The sequence below is a fragment of the Natrix helvetica genome (genome assembly GCF_964273705.1).
Source record: "Natrix helvetica genome assembly, chromosome: 3".
Classification (NCBI taxonomy): Eukaryota; Metazoa; Chordata; class Lepidosauria; order Squamata; family Natricidae; genus Natrix; species Natrix helvetica.
In genome coordinates, this window is record NC_138549.1 from 108,640,187 (window position 1) to 108,659,639 (window position 19,453).

Here is a 19,453-nt window from a genome sequence, read left to right on the forward strand (position 1 = left end):
ACTGTGTGGGAACTACTACCATGTGTGCTTTTCACAGATAGTGATATCCTTATTCACTCTTTCTCAACCTATGGGGATGGAGTTCTTAGAATTGCAATCAACTTGCAGTCAATACAGACTCCACTAATTTGGAGGAAAACTGGTTAGAAAAGGGTCTAAAAATTTAAGTTCATATTCATCATTAACGTATTTAATCTGGCACATCTTTTACATGGGAATACTTTGATCTGAAAGTTGCAACTGATGCAGCAATCAAGATATTTGATAGCGTGCCTGGTTCTTCACATATTACACACAGCTGAGGAAATGCTACCCGTGCTGAAATATATTGGTAACTACTGCTACTCAGATATATTCCTAAGCACACATAAAGCAAACGATAATACCTCTTTTTTAATCAGGATTTATAGCAATGTTTACAACCATGTTCAAGAATATGCATATTGTTTTGAGATAAAAATCCTGATCCAGGAAGCAGTACTAAAAATGCTTAAATAAATACAACTTTGTTATCTCTAAAGCGGGAGTTAGGAATAATATTCTAGTGGAGAACAGAAATCAGCATTATTTTTTCTTATTTTTGTGGTGTAAACTGCCCAGAATCATCAGGGAGTTAAGTGCCCTTAAATTTAGTAAGCAGAATAGAATAGAATTATTTATTCGCCAAGTGTGATTGGACACACAAGGAATTTGTCTTGGTGCATATGTTCTCAGTGTACATAAAAGATAAATTCATCAAGAATCATAAGGTACAACACTTAATGATAGTCATGGGGTACAAATGTGTAATCAAATCATATTAGGGAACAATCAATATAAATCGTAAGGATACAAGCACAAAGTTACAGTCATAAGTGGGAGGAAATGGGTGATAGGAACAACGAGAAGATTAATAGTAGTTCAGACTTAGTAAATACTTTGACAATGTTGAGGGAAATATTTGTTTAGTAGAGTGAAGGCATTTGGAGAAAAACTGTTCCCGCGTCTAGCATGCAGTGCTCTAGAGCATTTTGAGGATGGGAGTTTTAACAGTTTATGTCCAGGATGCGAGGGGTCTGTAAATATTTTCACATCCCTCTTTCTGACTCGTGCAGTATACAGGTCCTCAATGGAAGGCAGGTTGGCAGTAATTGTTTTTTCTGCAACTCTGAAGTCTGTGTCTGCCTTGTTCGGTTGCAGAACCAAAACAGACAGTTATAAGAGGTGCAGATGACAGATTCAATAATTCCCCTGTAGAACTGTATAAAATAAAATTGAACAGCTCATTCCAATCTTTTCAACACATCCTTCTGATTTCAGTTCCAAATTTTATTTTAATTATTTATTCTTTCATTCGATTTGTCACCACCCAACTCTGAACCGACCCCAGCTCTTCAATCTTGCTAATACTCTCCGCTCAAAATACTGGGCCCGTCGGATTTATTCCCAACTAAGTTTGGTGTAGCAGTTCAATTGTATTATTATTATTGTTGTTGTTGTTGTTGTTGTTGTTATTGTTATTGTTATTGTTATTATACGATTGTATCACAGCGGCCAGTTGATTCGCCGGATTTGGCATTGATTACTAGTCGGGCCCCACCCAGGGGCCTAGGACGTCGTAACGTATTTTCGTAATATACGTGCAGATCCAAGCAGTGCAGCTTTTTGCATTTGACTGATGGTGATTTTGTCAAGTTTTAACTGTTTTAAATGTAATTCCAGTGCTTTTGGAATAGCACCCAGTGTGCCGATTACCACTGGAATTACCACTGCTGGTTTGTGCCATAATCGTTGGATTTCAATTTTTAAGTCCTGGTATTTCGCGACTTTTTCATGTTCCTTCTCCTCAACCCTGCTATCACCTGGTATTGCGATGTCTATGATTGTAACCTTCTTTTTCTCAACCAGTGTGATGTCTGGTGTGTTATGCGCTAGTACTTTGTCTGTTTGTATACGAAAATCCCACAGGATCTTGACCATCTGATTTTCGGTGACTTTTTCAGGCTTATGTTCCCACCAGTTTGTTGTTGTTTTAATATTATAATTTTTGCACAAATTCCAGTGGATCATTTGTGCTACTGAATTGTGCCGCAATTTATAATCAGTCTGCGCGATTTTTTTTACAGCAGCTGAGTATGTGGTCAACAGTTTCATCAACTTCTTTGCAGAGTCTGCATTTGGCATCATCAAAGGATTTTTCGATTTTGGCCTTAATGGCATTTGTTCGGATAGCTTGTTCTTGCGCAGCCAGGATTAGTGACTCTGTTTCTTTCTTTAATGTACCTGTTGTTAACCATAACCAAGTTTTTTCACTGTCCACTTTATCTTTTATTTTTTCCAGAAATTGACCATGTAAGGCTTTAATTATTTTTTTTTATTATTATTATTATTATTATTATTATTATTATTATTATTATTATTATTATTATTATTATTATTATTATTATTATTATTATTATTATTATTATTATTATTATTATTATTATTATTATATTCGCCGATTCAAAGGACTTTCCCTAGGAACGCTGCATCATCGAAACGCTAATATTTAAGGGAAAGGGGGAGGAAAAAACACCAGTAAATATGAATCGCTTCTCCGGTATATTAACGGTATGCGTGCAGCCATCCTCTCTTGTTAATAAAAGGCTTTTTTATTCTCTCTTTAAACCTCTCGTAGTGCAAGAATCTTAAATCTACCTAAATCCCGATTTGTAACATTCCATCCCGGGCCGCCTCGGCGGTTTCCATGGCAACGAAATTCCTTTCCCACCCCTCTCGCTACGTTCCATTCAAATCCAGGCCGCAGCTCAGCCTCCCTCCTCACGTGACCAGCCTCCCGGCTTCAGTTGCCGCTTCCGGGTGGGTGTGGGCCTTACTCTCGTCCGGCCCCGAGGCGTTGAAAGCGAAGCGGGGGGGGGAGAGGAGGGGGGAGGAAAGAAGGAGGTTCCCCTCAACATGGCGGCGCGCAGAGCGGGTGGCGGCAACGGTAACGCGACCGGGAGTAGCGCTTGAACCCGAGCTGAAAGAGACGCCATGGAAAGCGAGGAAGAGCAGCACATGACTACGCTGCTTTGCATGGGGTTCTCGGATGCAGCCGCCATCCGAAGGGCCCTCCGCTTGGCCAAGAACGACATCAACGAGGCCGTGGCGCTGCTCACCAACGAGCGGCCCGGTCTGCACTATGAGCCCATGGAGGGCGGCGGAGGCGAGATCAGCGGACCGGGAGGCCCTCAGCAAAGCGGCGGTTCGCGCGGCGGAGGGGACGGCGACAGCAGCGGCGGCGGCGGTGGTGGTGGGGACGGCGGGGGCGGCACCACCGGCTTCGACCCACCCCCAGCCTACCATGAGGTGGTGGAAAACGAAGTAAGGAAGGGTCGCTGGGGTTGGGGGGCAAACGGGGAGCGAGCGGGGGACCCGGTCGGATCTATTCTGGAACAATTCGGTGACAGGCGTCCAGGCATGGCCCTTCCGCCGTGGTTCCTTGTGCGAGATAGCGGCCGCTCAGCTTTTTCCGTTTTCTCTCTCGCAGGGCTGGAAGGCTGGCAACGAGGCCTATATATCTATATATCTATATGGCATTGCTTATATATATAAGGCATTGCTCAGGAATCCCTGCTTGAGCGCCCTCAGTTTTTCAATTAGAATAGAGCCGGAAGGGACCTTGGAGGTCTTCAACTTAACAACTTAACAGTAACAGAGTTGGAAGGGACCCTGGAGGTCATCTAGTCCAACCCCCTGCTCAAGCAGGAGACCCTATAACCCATTTCAGGCACTCTTTTCTTAAAAACCTCTTTTTCTCCTTGGGGACTCCCCACTGGTCCCCCTGCCCCTGGCCATTCCTGGGATTTAAAAAGATTCCAATTTTCCAATTCCAAGGGTGGGGGGGGAAGCTCCTTTTCCCAATTCCTGCCGTCAGGATTCCCTCAATCGCAACTAAGCGCTCTGTCAAGAGGACTAAAGGGAGTATTAAACCGTTTGCTTGATTGCTCGTCTTGTTCATGTTGTCCTTGTTTGGCACGGAAGCCTTTGTAGCCTCAAGCCTAGGAAAAGAGGCTTCCGTGCAAAGTCCTGTTTGGGCTGTAATAGTGAAAGTTGATGAGTTGTGAGTTCTCTTTGTCACCCGGTCAGTGCAGACTGAAATGTAGTTTTGTGTGTGTGTTTTTTTTTTAAAAAAAGATGCTGATATTGTATGTTGTTTTTCTTTGCTGTTGTTTAACAAAGGCACTTTCCTCCAACCCTACACCTGTTAGTAATTTCAATGGCTTTGTTTTGATGTTGTAGTAATAACTTTTATTACACTGTCCTGTTTTTTTTTAAGTTGCTGGATTTTTGTTTTATAATTGGGACATAAAGGCAGAGGAATTGCGGACGCACATGGTACTGGGCTCATAAAAAAACCAAACTGAATTATTCTGGTCTGTGAGAAAAATATTATGACACCTGTAAATGTAGGTCTATATTAATACCAGCAAAACTGCCAAAAATGAGTTTGAGATATCTCATATTTCTGTCTGAAAGAATCTCGGGTGGTACAAAAATATGGATATGAGGAAGAAACCTGAAGGCGCTCATATTAAGTTAGATGTGACCAAGAAACATATTTGGATGAGATAATAAATTTGTGAATTTAATAAATGCTATAAATACCTAGAATCTTAGAACAGCAAAACAAAAATGTACTATTTGGCCTGAAGTCATATTTCTCTTTTCATTCTTTTTTGCCCAACTATAATTATTGGGATTTTGTTTAGAAAAAGCCAGATTTATCTCATGTTTTCAGAAATATATGGTCAGTTGTTACTGCTTTGTCCTAAGGGTAGTATATATCAGGATATATATTTATATATAAATGTCTTCAGGATTTACTAGCCTACTGTTTCATTTAGTTTACAATCTCCATCTTTTCAATGACTCATCATCCAAAAAATACCACTTGGTTGTCTTGGGCATTATTTTATCCTAAAACGTTCTAATGGATTTTTACATTACAGTTGCAAATCATTAAGTGAGGTGACCATAAGATTGTCTCACTTAATAGCCTCCACCTCTGCTCTCCCCAGTATGGCAAAGCAGAGGATGCCCAAGTCCTGCACAACTGATGGGGGGAGATGGGGGGCTCTGCAATGTAATTGTAATCAGTTGTAATGGCAAATTATTGTGGGGTGCTGCTGTGACTGTAAATTTGAAGCCAAGTTGCAAGTAGCTTTTGGGATTGTTCCATTGTAATTTTGGCCACTAAGCAACTGGTCGTAAGTCAAGGACTACCTTTAGTCTTCCCCCACAAACGGTGGAATGTAAAATAGCGTGTTTTTTTAATCAGGGCAGCTTGGTCTATTCAAATATGGGACAGAGCATACTGCTTCTGCTTTCACCTTTCATCCTCAATCCAGAAGCCTTCGCAGACAATTGCTTTCGCGTCAAACTATTCTTGTGTTAAATTTTATTTTTACCAACAAAGAATCTATACTAGTCTTCCTTTATTTCTTTGTCGGTAAACATAAAATTTAACATAAAATAGTAAGGTGCCATCAATTTGGACTAAACCATGGGCTACTATGGACAGTTCTCACCATTTCCCCAACAATAATCTGAAGTTCTTCCAGAGATATTCCAGATCCCATCTATCCCTTTTCTTTGTGATTTTCTCTGCCTCTTTCATGTCTTTCTAAGCATACTAATTTCCTTCATAATTTATTCTAGAGTACATGCATAAAATATGTGAGTTTTTCTTCACCTCAAGGAAGGACCCAGCCTGTTTCATTTAGAACATTTCATGGCTGTTCTTTTAGTTCATGATGCTCTAAGGAACTGTCCAAATCCATAGTTTAAAGTTATCTTCTTTTTTCTCACTTTAACTGAGTGACTGGCTTTCATGAGCATTCATTACTGCTTTCCATATGTACTTTATTTGTCATCATGATTTGGTATTATTTATAAATGTGATTTATAAATAAGTTGCCAATGGAAAAATAATTGCTGAACTGCTTTGTTCTCTGTTGTCATAGTAGTATCCTTAAGCTTGATGATCTTGTTTAAGGTTATAATTACCTTACTCTAAAATTTGTTCCCTGTTGCTCATCTATCACATTGTTTGCCTTTAGCTGCTCTTGAAGAAAACAGAACTGTCTGCCACTTTCATCTCTGTAGTCAACTGTGAGCTGTTAGTTAACATTTGTTTCAGTTGCGACAACCTCCTGCAACCCTCTGCCAGCAAAAACAGATTTTGCAAGGGCCGTACCTGGCTATTTTCACTAGCAGAGGCACCATAGACCAGTCCTTCGCTGTTTCTAGGGCAGCCCTATGGCCAGATCTAAGCATCCCTTGGGCCAGATCCAGCCCAAAGGCCTTCAGTTTGACACCCCTGTTCTATATTCTTCATGACAAAAGGCATTGTTCTAGTCCATGGGTGTCAAACTCAAGGCCTGTGGGCCGGATGCGTCAGGGACTGGCCACGCTTACCCCTGGTTTTGCGAAAGGGAAAAAAGTCATGATATGTCACTTGCCAATGACATAACGATGCGAATTTGACACCCCTGTAAAAGCAGGGTAAATATCTTTCTTACATGTTTTTGCTGCTTCCATCATCTATTGTATAACTCCCCCCTCAATATAAGTATATATGCTTATCTTTTTTCCCATTTCCAGGCCATGCTGTCTTGTTCCTTTTTGTTGAGACAAAGTTGTTAGCCCTTTGACTATTTTTTTTATGTTACTTTAAGCAGATCAATGAGGATTGCCCATGTGTCTTATCCTTTCCAATGTTTCAGATGGTCTATTGTCTGTCATATCTTACATTCCAGTGAGTTTCTAAATATACAATGTTGCGAGAAATTTTGTGAACTCTAGAATTTTGTATAACTTGCAACTGAGTGTGATCTGAGCTTTTTACTAACAGACAAGGAGATACTGGTTAAATAAACAACACACAAAACTATGTCATGTGTTTATTGACCACATTGAGTCAACATTATCTACTGCCTTTATTAGAAAAGTAAGGGAGAGAGAGAGAGAGATTAAAGCAGGTGTAAGTAATAAAAGAATTTTCTTTGCAAAATTCTGTTACCTAATCCTGTATGATTTGGTTTGCCTAGTGTAATTTTTCCAGAAATTTTAATTCCTCCATTCTAATCACCTATTTATTACATGTTACAAATATTACATGTATATCTCTTCTTGTAATTTGTCATAGAATATTTAAGTATCTCCATCATTGCAGATATTTAGCAAGGTTAGTTTTGAATGCCATTGCTAATCCATTTCTTCATATGGTCAGACCCTGAGTAGTGTCATGTAATCATCTGACCTTACCAAAGTTTATTTGTTCCTAAAATATCAACTTTAAATTGCTTAATTTCTATTTGTTGGGTTCAAGTCTTGAGTATGAGAAGCATTCGTCAATGCTTCCTACATTTCACCTTGCAATTGTTAGGGGCCTTGTAAAATGAGGCCTCTCTTGTCTGTACTGACACCATCAATGAGATTCTTGCTTGTGATTTTGGTCTGACCATATTGTCACTTCTAATTAATACTTTCACTCATTACTTCACTTTCATTCACCACATCACTCTTGCAGTAATTTTCACTACTGTCACTACTTTTACAAGTAAAACAAGCAAGAATTTAGATTTTTGCTGCATCCTAAGATGTTCTGTCCTTATCTGTGCTTCTCACATTGCCCTGTGGGTGCTTTTGGAGGCAATTCTCTAATTGCAATGTGTTCTTCCTTGCTACCGAAGTGCAATATGAATATTGTATTACTTAATACTCACTCTGTCATTTCCTTGTTATGTTTTCCTAGTTTCCTGCTCTATACTTCTTGATGTTTAGAAACAGGAACTATTAGCAAAAAGTGCAAAGGCTATATATGATATGATGACCTGGCACTGGGAAAGGAAACCTATGACTAGCAGTCACAGGTTTTGAAACTTGTCCGAGTACACAGTGATTTAAAATAGCCTGTTCAGTAAGTAGCCAGTGTGCATTTTGTTATGTCTTTTTCAGATACTTGAGGTTTTGTTGGAGCTTTATTGCTCTATTGTTAAACCCATATTTGGCACTACTTTGTACAGTCCTCAACTTAAAACCACATCTGGGACTAGAATTTCTGTTGCTGAGCAAGGCAGTTGTAAAGTGAGTTGCACCCAATTGTATAACCTTTTTTGCCATGGTTAAGTATATCATTGGAGTTGTTAAGTGAATCACATGGTTCTTAAGTGAATCTGGCCTCCCCATTGACTTTACTTGCTTGAAAACAACTGGGAAAGTAGCAAATATTGTCAAATTCATCATTGGCAACAACAACAGCAACAACAACAATAATAATAATAATAATAATAATTTCCCTTTGTGACTTCTAACAAGAAGTTTGAATGTCCAGTTCTGTTCTTTTATTGAGCAGAAGTAAAAATAAATAAAGGAATTGTATTTTGGAGAAGCAGATCTATTGAATTCCAGTAGAAAAAAAGTTTGTTATTTAAATATTTTGAAAATAATTTGGTAGTGAAACTATAGATGTAGTCCTCAACTTACAATCACAACTGAGCCCAACATTTCTGTTGTTAAGTGAGACATTTGTTAAGTGAATTTTGCCCATTTTGCGACCTTTTTTGCCACAATTGTCAAGTGAATCACCGTGATTGTTAAGTTAGTAACATGGTTGTTAAATGAGTCTGGCTTCCCTATTGACTTTGCTTGTCAGAAGGTGGCAAAAAGCGATCATATGACCTTGGAACACTGCAATTGTCATAAATATGAGTCAGTTACAAAGAATCTGAATTTTGGTCATGTTACCATGGGGATGCTGCAAAAGTTTCTCCAAAAGTGGGAGAAACACCCTAAATCGCTTTTTTCAGTGGCCATTGTAATTTTAAACAGTCACTAAATAAGTCGTGGACTATCTCTAATGAATTAGTTGGACAGCAGAAAAAAGAAGTGGAAAAAATATGCAATTTTCATAGGCTACATTAGTTGAAAACAAATTTAGGAAGTTTTCTTTTTGTAACAAATTGTTGCTTATCCTTGATGTCTACAATTCCTATGGCTGCACCAGGGGTGGGTTCCGGCAGGCACTACTGCCGGTTCACTTGTGTGCACGCTATGCACATAGGCGTGCTTGATGCGCACTGTGCATGCATGTGCAGTGCTATTAAAATTGTTCTGTGCATGTGCAGAACTGAAAAACAAGATGTCGGCGCCTATGGCACTGCCCGGAGAACCAATTCAGAAGCATGGCAGGCCTGGGTCGCTGCCGGTTCCAGTGACTCAGGCCACCAAATCACTACCGGTTTGGCTGAATAGGTCCGAACCGGTAGGAACCCACCACTGGGCTGCACCTGATACAGAAATAGACATCCTTTAGGTTATCAGAATGGACAGTCTGCCTTTACTTTTCCAGTGTGGAATGTAAGGATCAATTTTATATTTGTAGCAGTTCCTAATTATAAATGCCTTTGATATCTTTTGAGACTAGTAATATAAGACTTGTGACTAGAAAACCCAGCCTGATGGTTTGGATTCCTCTGCTTCTTTACCCATACATTGCTTTATATATACCTTATGCCAAGAAGTTTTAACTTGAACTTCCAGCATGGATCAAGAGAGAGATATAGCCCAATGTGCATGGAAGAGCATTCTATTAAACTGGAAGAAGGGAAAGGGGGTTTTGAGTTAGTGAAAATTTTCTCCACTTTTAACTTTGTGTTTTACATGAATGATTTATATATTAATTGATGTGCTGTGGCAGCAACTTTTTTACTACAGAGCTTTAAATGCTTGCTAAAGGTTACATAATAGATGAAGTCAACCCTTCTTTCAAGTCATTCTTTATTGAAAAAATTACACCAATTATTTACAATATATTTTAATTATAGATAACCTATGTACTTAATTTTCCAGCAAATTAAATTCGAGTCTGATAGATATTATTGTATACTAAGTTTACTTAGACTGGATTTGTTTATATCATTTGTGTCAACATGCAGCTACATTAAAGACACTTGCTTCTGGGCAGAAATAATATATCTTGCTTTTTTCTACTTTAGTGTTGCTTTCCTTTTATGCTTGCTTTTTCTCCCAGCTTGAATAGTTTACTTGTACTTTTAGTAAAGAGTATCTATCAAAAGTGTGTGTGAATGAATGGCTTATAACATAATGGCATATATAGTATATATTATAGAAAGATACAGTTGAACTCGCAGAAACCTCTAGGATATATTATTTCAATAAGTTCATTTATTTCAGTAATGCAACATAAAAGGTGAAACTAATATATGAGATAAGACTCGTTACATGCAAATCAAGATAGTTCAAGCCGTGATTTGTCATAATTGTGATGATTATGGCGTACAGCTCATGAAAACCACAACTCCACCATGTCAGAAAATTAGAATATTACATGCAATCAATAAAACACAGATTGTACATAGAACAATATCCTTGGTCCAAAGTCCTCTTTTCTGATGAGAGCAACTTTTGCCAAAAGCACCAAAAACTGGTTCAATGTCCACGGGATTACTGTTTCTTGATTGGCCTCTCCATTCTTCCTCCATACTCTGGGTCCTTGCTTTCCAAATGAGATGCAAAAGTTGCTCTCATCAGAAAAGAGGACTTTGGATCACTGAGCAACAGGACTTTGGACCCTTAAGACCAGGGTCAACGCAGCCGTCTACCAGGAAAGTTTGGAGCACTTCATGCTTCCTTCTGCAGACGACATTTATGGGGATGCTGACTTCATTTTCCAGATGCCCACACTACCAAAAAGACCAAAACCTGGTTCAATGACCGTGGGATTACTGTGCTTGATTGGCCAGCAAACTTGCCTGACCTGAACCCCATAGAGAATCTATGGGGCATTGCCAAGAGAAAGATGAGACACATGAAACCGAACAATGCAGAAGAGCTGAAGGCCGCTATTGAAGCATCCTGGTCTTCCATAACACCTCAGCAGTGCCACAGGCTGATAACTTCCATGCCACGCCGCATTGAGGCAGTAATTGCTGCAAAAGGGGCCCAAACCAAGTACTGAGTACATATGCATTCTTATATTTTTCAGAGGTCCGATATTGTTCTATGTACAATCCTTGTTTTATTGATTGCATGTAACATTCTAATTTTCTGAGATGGTGGATTTGGGATTTTCATGAGCTGTACGCCATAATCATCACAATTATGACAAATCACGGCTTGAACTATCTTGCTTTGCATGTAATGACTCTTATCTCTTATATTAGTTTCACCTTCTAAGTTGCATTACTGAAATAAATGAACTTTAGCACGATATTCTGATTTTTCGAGTTTCACCTGTATTTTAACATAAACCTTCATATGCCTTCCTTTTACTTTAGCCACAGTAACATCATTTTTTTTGAGATTTAGACAACTGACTCAGTATGATGTTGCAGCATTCTGTGGTCACATGATTGCCATTTATGATTTTCATTGCTGGCTTCCCACAGAGTCAACCTGGAAGCTGCCAAGAGGTTAAAACTGCAACCATGTGATGTCACGCTTGATGACATTGCAAGATTCACTTAATGATGGAGCTGTCGCCACTAAGCAGCACATCACACAACAGTATATTTTATGACCGTGTCACTAAGCAATGGAAATTCCAGTCCCAATTGCCCTTATTAACCAAGAGCAATTTATATCCCTTACAAGGCCATTATGATAACTGCCTGATTATCTATCCTTACTTACAAGCAAAACTGGGATACAGTAAGAGAAATTGCATGATAGGGAAGGTGTTTGTGACTTCATGAAAAGAGTATCTCTGAAAAATCCTTTTTGCTTTTTATTTATTTATTGGCAAAACGGTTTGACTGTACATTGGCTCCTGGTTTGTTAAGCATGATCATCTGGTTTTATAAATTATCAGTGTAACAATTATACATTACTTTTATATGTATTCTTTTTAAGTATTTTGTATTAATTGAATTAATGTTCCCCATATTCTCTTTAAGGTTTGGGTTTTTTTGCCTTTATAATTTTGAGGAAAAAATATGTATAGAAATTATGTATAATTTCTAACATATACAGATATAATTGTTTTTTGAAAAAAATATGGTTCAATTATACTACAGTATGCACATATTAGATTCAATGACAGTTGTCCCAATTTGGGGTGCATTTTCATTTTCTTGCTAGGTATAGAAATAGCAAGTAGACAGAGCAAGTGAATTCAGGTTACTGCTTATAAAGAAAGTTTTGTATTAATTAGTATATCAATTTTTTCAGTACAGAGTTGGCAGGTTGCCTTTTATATCTCCTGTTAGCTAGAACTCACGTATAGCTTTTTTTCTCAGCAGAAGAATGATGAAAATGGGAACTGCTCTGGAGAAGGTGTAGAGTTTCCTACAACAAATCTTTATGAATTGGAGAGCAGAGTATTAACAGATCACTGGTCCATACCATATAAGCGGGAAGAGTCTCTTGGCAAATGTTTAATTGCATCAACATATCTAGTAAGGCTAGGTAAGTCACCATCTTCTTTTTTAAAAAAAATCTTTAAAATGTTTCATTTTCTACTAACACTAATAAAAATAATATTCAATTGCTGTATTGCTGGTAAAAAAATACAACTTTAGTATTTTAAAATCATGGTTAATTTTCTTTCCTTTTTCCCTTTTCTTTTTTCTACTTTAGGATAGTTTACTTCTTGTTAAAATCTCTCTTTTTTCCCCTTTTACTAACATTTCTCTAACACACAATTACCGTGTGTGTGTGTGTGTGTGTAAAATGCATACATACACATGTATACTGACTAATACAAAAGAGACTAACAATAAGTAATCATGTTAAGATTAAAGCTCTTTATGTAACATAATTTGATGTGTGTGATAATGGGTTTTTTTAAATGTTATACTCAATTTTGGATGAAAATGCCAAATTTATGCTCTCAGTATTGTCATACTAAATTATAGTTAATATGGTAGGATACTTTCCCTTTTCCCAATAATCTAAGATATTTAAATAATAGAATGTTAATAATATTTAATCACATTATATAAACATCTCTATTGAAACAATGCAATCTATCAAGATTTATAACAACATAATAAAAAGGAAAAAAACCCACAAAAATCACTGTTGACGTCTTGTGTTCCATCTATGTATTAATATTTTTTTAAAAATACTTTTTGTGTGAATAGAAACAAGCATGATATTTTATATAGTGCTAGCCAGTTTAATTTTTTTTTTTTTACTTTTAACATAGCAACTTTTTAATTAAATGCTTTTTATGCTTTTTATTATTAACTAATTTAGTCTGCGAGACAGCTAGATTTTCTTTTTTAATAGTAATATTTGACATAAACATGCTTGAAATATGATTGCAGACTACAATGCAGTCTACAATGTGTGACATAAACACTGGCTAGCAACAATATTTTGCACTCTTTTGTATTTATCCAGAGGTAATAATTTTGTGCTGGTTGGGAAAATAAAGAGTGTGGCATTGGTTATCAATGGACTTTGCTGTTGTTGGTTTTTTTATTATGAAAGACCAATTCTCAAATTATGAAGTAGTTAAACTATTTCCTAGTTATTTGAGAATGATATATAGAAAGGGAGTCAAACAGATGCAGTGGGCCAATTCATATATGTTCATACATAAACTTAATAAAGTTGGGGTGATGATAAACATACTTACAAGATGTAGTTGATGAAATGTACATATCTTGGGTAGTCAAACATAATATGAAGTATGGAAACATAATTCTGCCTTTTTTGCTTAGAATTAATCAGAGAATGAACTCATATCGTAGGCAGAAGTTAGAATCCTGTTGTGCTAAAATTGTCAAACCAACCACCTGTTATGCTTTAGTAGCTCCACCTGCTAATGGATAGACCTAGCAGGTATGAAGCAGCATATTTGCCATTTAGCCCAACCTTCTGGCATAGACTGTGACATGCTACATGCAAATAAGTATTCACATCCAACACAGCTTTATCTATCTGTTATTGACTATGTTCACATAACAAACCTGAAATTTTGAGAATTTGCTCATTCAGATTCAAAGTAAGCATAGAGTTCATGATGAGGCTTCTGTTTGGCTTCTTCTGCCATCAGGAGCGGCTAAATCAAGTATGGTTCTATGGTTTGTTTAGCAGTATGAATCAACTAGTATTCTTTGTTGGTTCCTCTTCCGAATTATTAAATCAAGAACAAAACCTAGTTTTTAAAACTGACAGCCACACCATTTCTTTATGAAATACGATGCAACAATTTCTCATTTGGCTAGTATTTGTCCCCCATGGGAAACTGAACAAAATGTCAGCATATATCATCATACAGCAATCAAAATTGCTATTACAGGTAGAAGACTATACAGGTGGGATCTGATTTTACAAGTCGTGGAAATCATTGAACCTGGAGATGTGTGCTGAGTTGCCACTTAAGAATACATTAGTTCTTATGGATGCTGAGTGACCATATTTTGTTTAAAAATAGTACTACAGTAGTTGCATTCAACTGCTAAACCCAAGTTCTGTGAACATAAATTCTGTACCCCTGAAACTTAACATGTACCAATATATAGTAACTACTGGATGATATTATGACACTGCAGAACTCAAATTTCAAAGAACAGTTTTACTTATTTGTATGTATTTGACAGCATGGTGAATACTGAATACTGTATGTAGTTTGTTCAGAAATACTATAATATTTATCTGAATTGAAGGGCTGGGGGAAGTAATGTCAATAGGCAACGGTGCAACTGGATGTAAAAAAGGTAATGGATATGGGATACATTTTAAAGTTATTCCAAAGATGAACCTTTAACCCTTTTTTCAACAGCATTTTCTTCTTTATCTCTTTTCCCTTTCTTTGTCCAATTACTTTGTCCTCTTGGTTCATTAATCAATCAATCAGAATAGAGCTGGAAGGGACCTTGGAGGTCTTCTAGTCCAATCCCCTGCTCAAGCAGGAGACCCTATACCATTTCAGATAGGTGGCTGTCCACTCTGTTTTTTAAAACCTCCAATGGTGAATCACCTGAAGGCAAGCTGTTCCACTGGTTAGGACTTTTCCATTGACCTCACTGTTAGGAAGATTCCCCTTAATTCCAGGTTGCTTCTCTCCTTGATTAGTTTCCATCCATTGTTTCTTGTCTTGCCTTCTGGGGCTTTGGAAAATAAGTTGACCCCCTCTTCTTTGTGGCAGCTCCTCAAATACTTGAATACTGCTATCATGTCACCCCAGTCTTTTTGTCTAGACCAGTGGTCGGCAAGCCGCGGCTCGCGAGCCACATGTGGCTCTACACATTTTAATGTGTGCCGGGTGCCCGCTCCCCTCCCTCCTCTCGGGCACTTCAAAACAAGCGCCCCTTTCCCTTTTTTCTTTTCGACCCACAATGATTAGGGAGGATCCTGAAGTCGGGTGGGGACGAGAAGCTGCGTGCGTGATCGGCTAATTTGCTACTGCCCGCCCGGCTCCCCAGTTAGATTTTTGCTGGGAGGGGGCAGGGGAGAAGCTCCTTGGCCTCCGTCTCTTTTTCTCCCTCCTCGCTTCTTGGGGCTCCACCAATGGGGGAGCAAGGCCCGCCCAGCGCCAGGCTTTGGGCTAACACAGAGGTCTGCAAAGTTGGCTGTTTTAAGACTGGTGGACTTCAATTCTCAGAATTCTGGGAGTTGAAGTCCACAAGTCTTCAAGCTGTCAGGTTTGAAGACCCTGGGTTTTTTTTTCTAAAGGGTTAGGGGTGCAAGGGTCTTGCAACTTGACAGCTTTAAGACTTGCGTGCTTCAAATGCCAGAGTTTATTGAAACTAAAAACCGTGTACCATCCTATGTATTTTCGGTTTTAAAAATGTGGCTCTCAAAATAAATTTCAATCGTGGTTTTGGCGAGATTTGGCTCAGTTGAAAAAAAAGGTTGCCCACCGCTGGTCTAGACTGACCATACCTAGTTCTTGCAACCATTCTTCATATGATTTGTCTCCAGGCCTTTAATCATTTTAGTTGCTCTTCTTAGCACTTTTTCCAAACTCTCAACCTCTCCATTTCTCTTTTTACTTTCTCTCTCTCTCTCCCTCCCCCTCTCCCTCCCTCTCTCTCTCTCCCTCCCTCCTTCACTCCCTCCCTCCCCCCTCTCTCATGAGACAAATATTTGTACGTCTGAATAATATCTATTTCTGAGTGGTGTGTATATGAGAGAGATATAATTTTTTTGTAAATGAGATAGGGACTTATTTATAAGTGGGCAGTTTATTTTGCAAACATAACTAATTTACTTATTTTTGTCATGTTGATAGGCAGATGTACACATGTAATGATATATGCATGCATATATTGGTAGGGGCAGAACTGTGCAGAAGAAACTGGGCATGTACTGGGTTCTGGGTGTTGTTTTGTTGTTGTTTTTCTATCTACTCTTCCTCAAGTGGCTCATCTTAAATTTAGGTAAATATAATCATTGTCTTATGGTATATCATCATCTAAACTTTTCTCTCTTTTAGTAAATATTGTATATCATTATCCTGGGGTTTAACCATAAAATAAAATACCAATAAAATACATAAATTAACTCAGTGATTCAAAATTTTAGAAGTTTTGATCTGGGTTCTCTTTTAAATTGCTTTGTTATACCACCTTATTTTCTATTTCAGTTCTTTGAAATTGAAATGAATGAACTGAGCAACAATTTACATTCATTCAGATTTGGAATATGTCTGCAACAACTCAACTAGCACCAAATATATTAATATTTAAAATGCATCATTAGCACTCTGCTATGTTCTAGAAATATACCATATTTATTTCATCCATATTTCTTTATTAAATTTTAACTTTTTAGTTATTTTTCATTCTTATATTGCTTAGTCATAGAATAATTTGAATTCTAACTTCTTTTCTTTCTTTTTAAAATAAGGACTTTCGGATTCTGATGAAAACTGCAGGAGATTTATGGAGAGATGCATGCCTGAAGCTTTTAAAAAGGTAAGTGCGAAAATAAAAATCAGATTTGAATTGCTATAGCTATAATTGGAGATAGTCAAAACTGAATTGCTTTCATTCTGGCAACAGTGTTGGATGAAAAAACACCCATGTCTTTTCTAGTTTGAGGATTTATTTCTGATTTAATTTTCATTTAACTTGCGATGAATAAAAATGATGTTTTTAAGACCAGAAAAATGCAATTTAAATGTCAAAGGTAGTAAAATCACTTACAATTTCTCTTCTAGTAGTACGGTTGCTCAGTTGCTGACAATTACATGAAAGTAGCCCTGTTGCTCTATTGATTACTGGACAGCCAATGACGCATTGGGTCATTGTTTTAGAGATATATCCTTATCTAAACAGAGAAACAGACCACGATTGACAGTGGGTGAAGAGAAATCGGGAATGGGAACTGCTTCTGACTTCCTGTCAGCTTCCCCATAAAATTTCCTTGTGGGGAACTGGCAGTGACCACTGGAAATCTTCCTTCCTTCCGTCCTTTCTTCCTTCCTCCCCTCCCTCGACTCCCTGTCCCTGTCCCTGTCCCTGCCACCTTGTCTTCTTTATTTAATTTATTAAATTTGTTTGCTGTCTGTCCCTCTCTACCTTTTCCACCCTCCCTTCCCTTCCCAGCATGCAGCTGCTAGGTGGGAGAGGAAGGGGGGGATTATACAAATAGCTGGGAAGTATCAGGGAACATTGCTAACGATTACATGAGCACGGCAGTAGTACTGAAGCAGCTACGGCTTCCCAATTTCATTTCCCCTGGAGTCATGGATCATAGATTTTGAATATATTCTGTAATGTAGCCCATTTGAGATACCTTGGTTGAAAATTTTTTGAACTATGATGCATGGTTTCACCCAGTTAAAGGTCACGGCAGCGAGGGTATTGGTAGTATACAGAAAGATGTTGTGTTAACATAGACACTGCTTCTTTACAGCTGCTGACGTCAAGTGCAGTTCATAAATGGGGTACTGAAATCCACGAGGGAATCTACAATATGTTGATGTTATTAGTAGATCTGGCTGCCGAGAGAGTGAAACAAGATCCTATTCCTGTTGGACTTCTATCTGTACTTACAATGGTATTGTAACCACTACATCTCTCTGGGGCTGCTCAGACTGCAAATATTAGTGATTTACATTAAGGGCCCAAGTGAGATATCATATGAAATTGTGGTAAAGTTAACTTTTAACTGTGGTTTAATGTGATTTCTAAATTAACAGATTTGATCAACCCAAATGATACAATCAGAAATAATGGCTTCAAGTGGCTAATCCTATTACTTTGACTTATAGTAACTGGTACGCCATGATCTCTAAATTGACACCCACTTCCAAGTGTCTTGCCCACTTCCAAGACTGCACATTGGCTTTCTAAACAGTAGTCAGGATAAGTGATTGCTTGGAATCAATCAGTGCACTGACATTTGTCCTAATATATATAGCTGAATATGAATGTTTAGTTTGTTATTTAAATAAATTAGCATAGTATTTTGCCAACAGTGTTGCAGCACATGCTTAGTGCCATACAGCCCCATGTTTAGCCTAACCGGTCCAATTTTTTTTTTAAAGTTAGATTATGAAAAAAAACCTTTGTGTAGAACTGCTGTCTAACAGTACTTATATTGACACATAATGTATGCTGGTATAAAATATTTTCCTATATGCTTTTCTATGTGCAATATATTCAAGATTTTACTATTAAAAAGTTAAACATAAAAATTATACAAATAGTATGATAAAATGATCTTAAATTGTTGTAAAATGCATTAAAACTTTGGGATCTTAAAACACATATTCTGTTTATCCACTTTAATATTAATTCATTATGTTGACTGGGTTTTTGTTTTTCATCATATTCTTTTATTTTATTAAGGCTTTTAATCCTGACAATGAGTATCATTTTAAAAACCGAATGAAGATGTGCCAAAGGAACTGGACAGAGATATTTGGGGAAGGGAATCTATATGCTGTTTCTCCTATTACGGCTTTCCAAAAGGTAAATATAAAATGTATGATTATTTAATAGATAGCATTATAGGCATGAGATATGCATAACAACATTTTTATATATTTTAACAATGCAACAGGTTTTTGACAATAGATTTGCCATCTAAAAATAACAATAATTCAACATGAAGCACAGTTTTAAAAACTATTACTTTGTGTAGTATTTTTCAACAAAATAAACAATATTCATGAACTATTCCTTAAGTTATATTTAATACAGGTAGTCCTTGACTTATAGCAGTTTGTTTAGTGACCATTCAAAGTTACAATGGCAGTGAAAAAAGTGATTTATGACCATTTTTCACATGACCTTTGCAGCATTCCCATGGTTATGTGATCAAAATCAAGACATTTGGCAACTGACTTCTATTTACTGTATTTTTCAGAGTATAGGATGAACCAGAGTATAAGACGCACCAGAGTATAAGACACATCAAGGTTTTGAAGAGGCAAATTTTAAAAAAATGTAGGTAGGTAGATGGAGAGAGAAATACAGTAGGTAGATAGGGAGAGAGAGAGTAGGTA

General features: G+C 37.6%; 1 protein-coding gene across 3 annotated transcripts in view; it reads left to right on the top strand.

Annotated features, from left to right (window-relative positions):
• Positions 1 to 2,890: 2,890 nt before the first annotated feature.
• USP24 (ubiquitin specific peptidase 24) overlaps positions 2,891 to 19,453 on the top strand; it is a 77,527-nt gene continuing 60,964 nt past the window's right edge. For 2 of the 3 annotated variants that reach the window (XM_081949605.1, XM_081949603.1), the window contains exons 1-5: positions 2,891 to 3,342; positions 12,282 to 12,450; positions 16,846 to 16,913; positions 17,857 to 18,000; positions 18,795 to 18,917. In XM_081949605.1, the coding sequence (XP_081805731.1) occupies positions 3,013 to 3,342; positions 12,282 to 12,450; positions 16,846 to 16,913; positions 17,857 to 18,000; positions 18,795 to 18,917 (834 nt within the window). In that variant the 5' untranslated portion in view covers positions 2,891 to 3,012. The remainder of the gene's footprint in view (positions 3,343 to 12,281; positions 12,451 to 16,845; positions 16,914 to 17,856; positions 18,001 to 18,794; positions 18,918 to 19,453) is intronic. The other variant, XM_081949604.1, reaches the window with a different exon arrangement.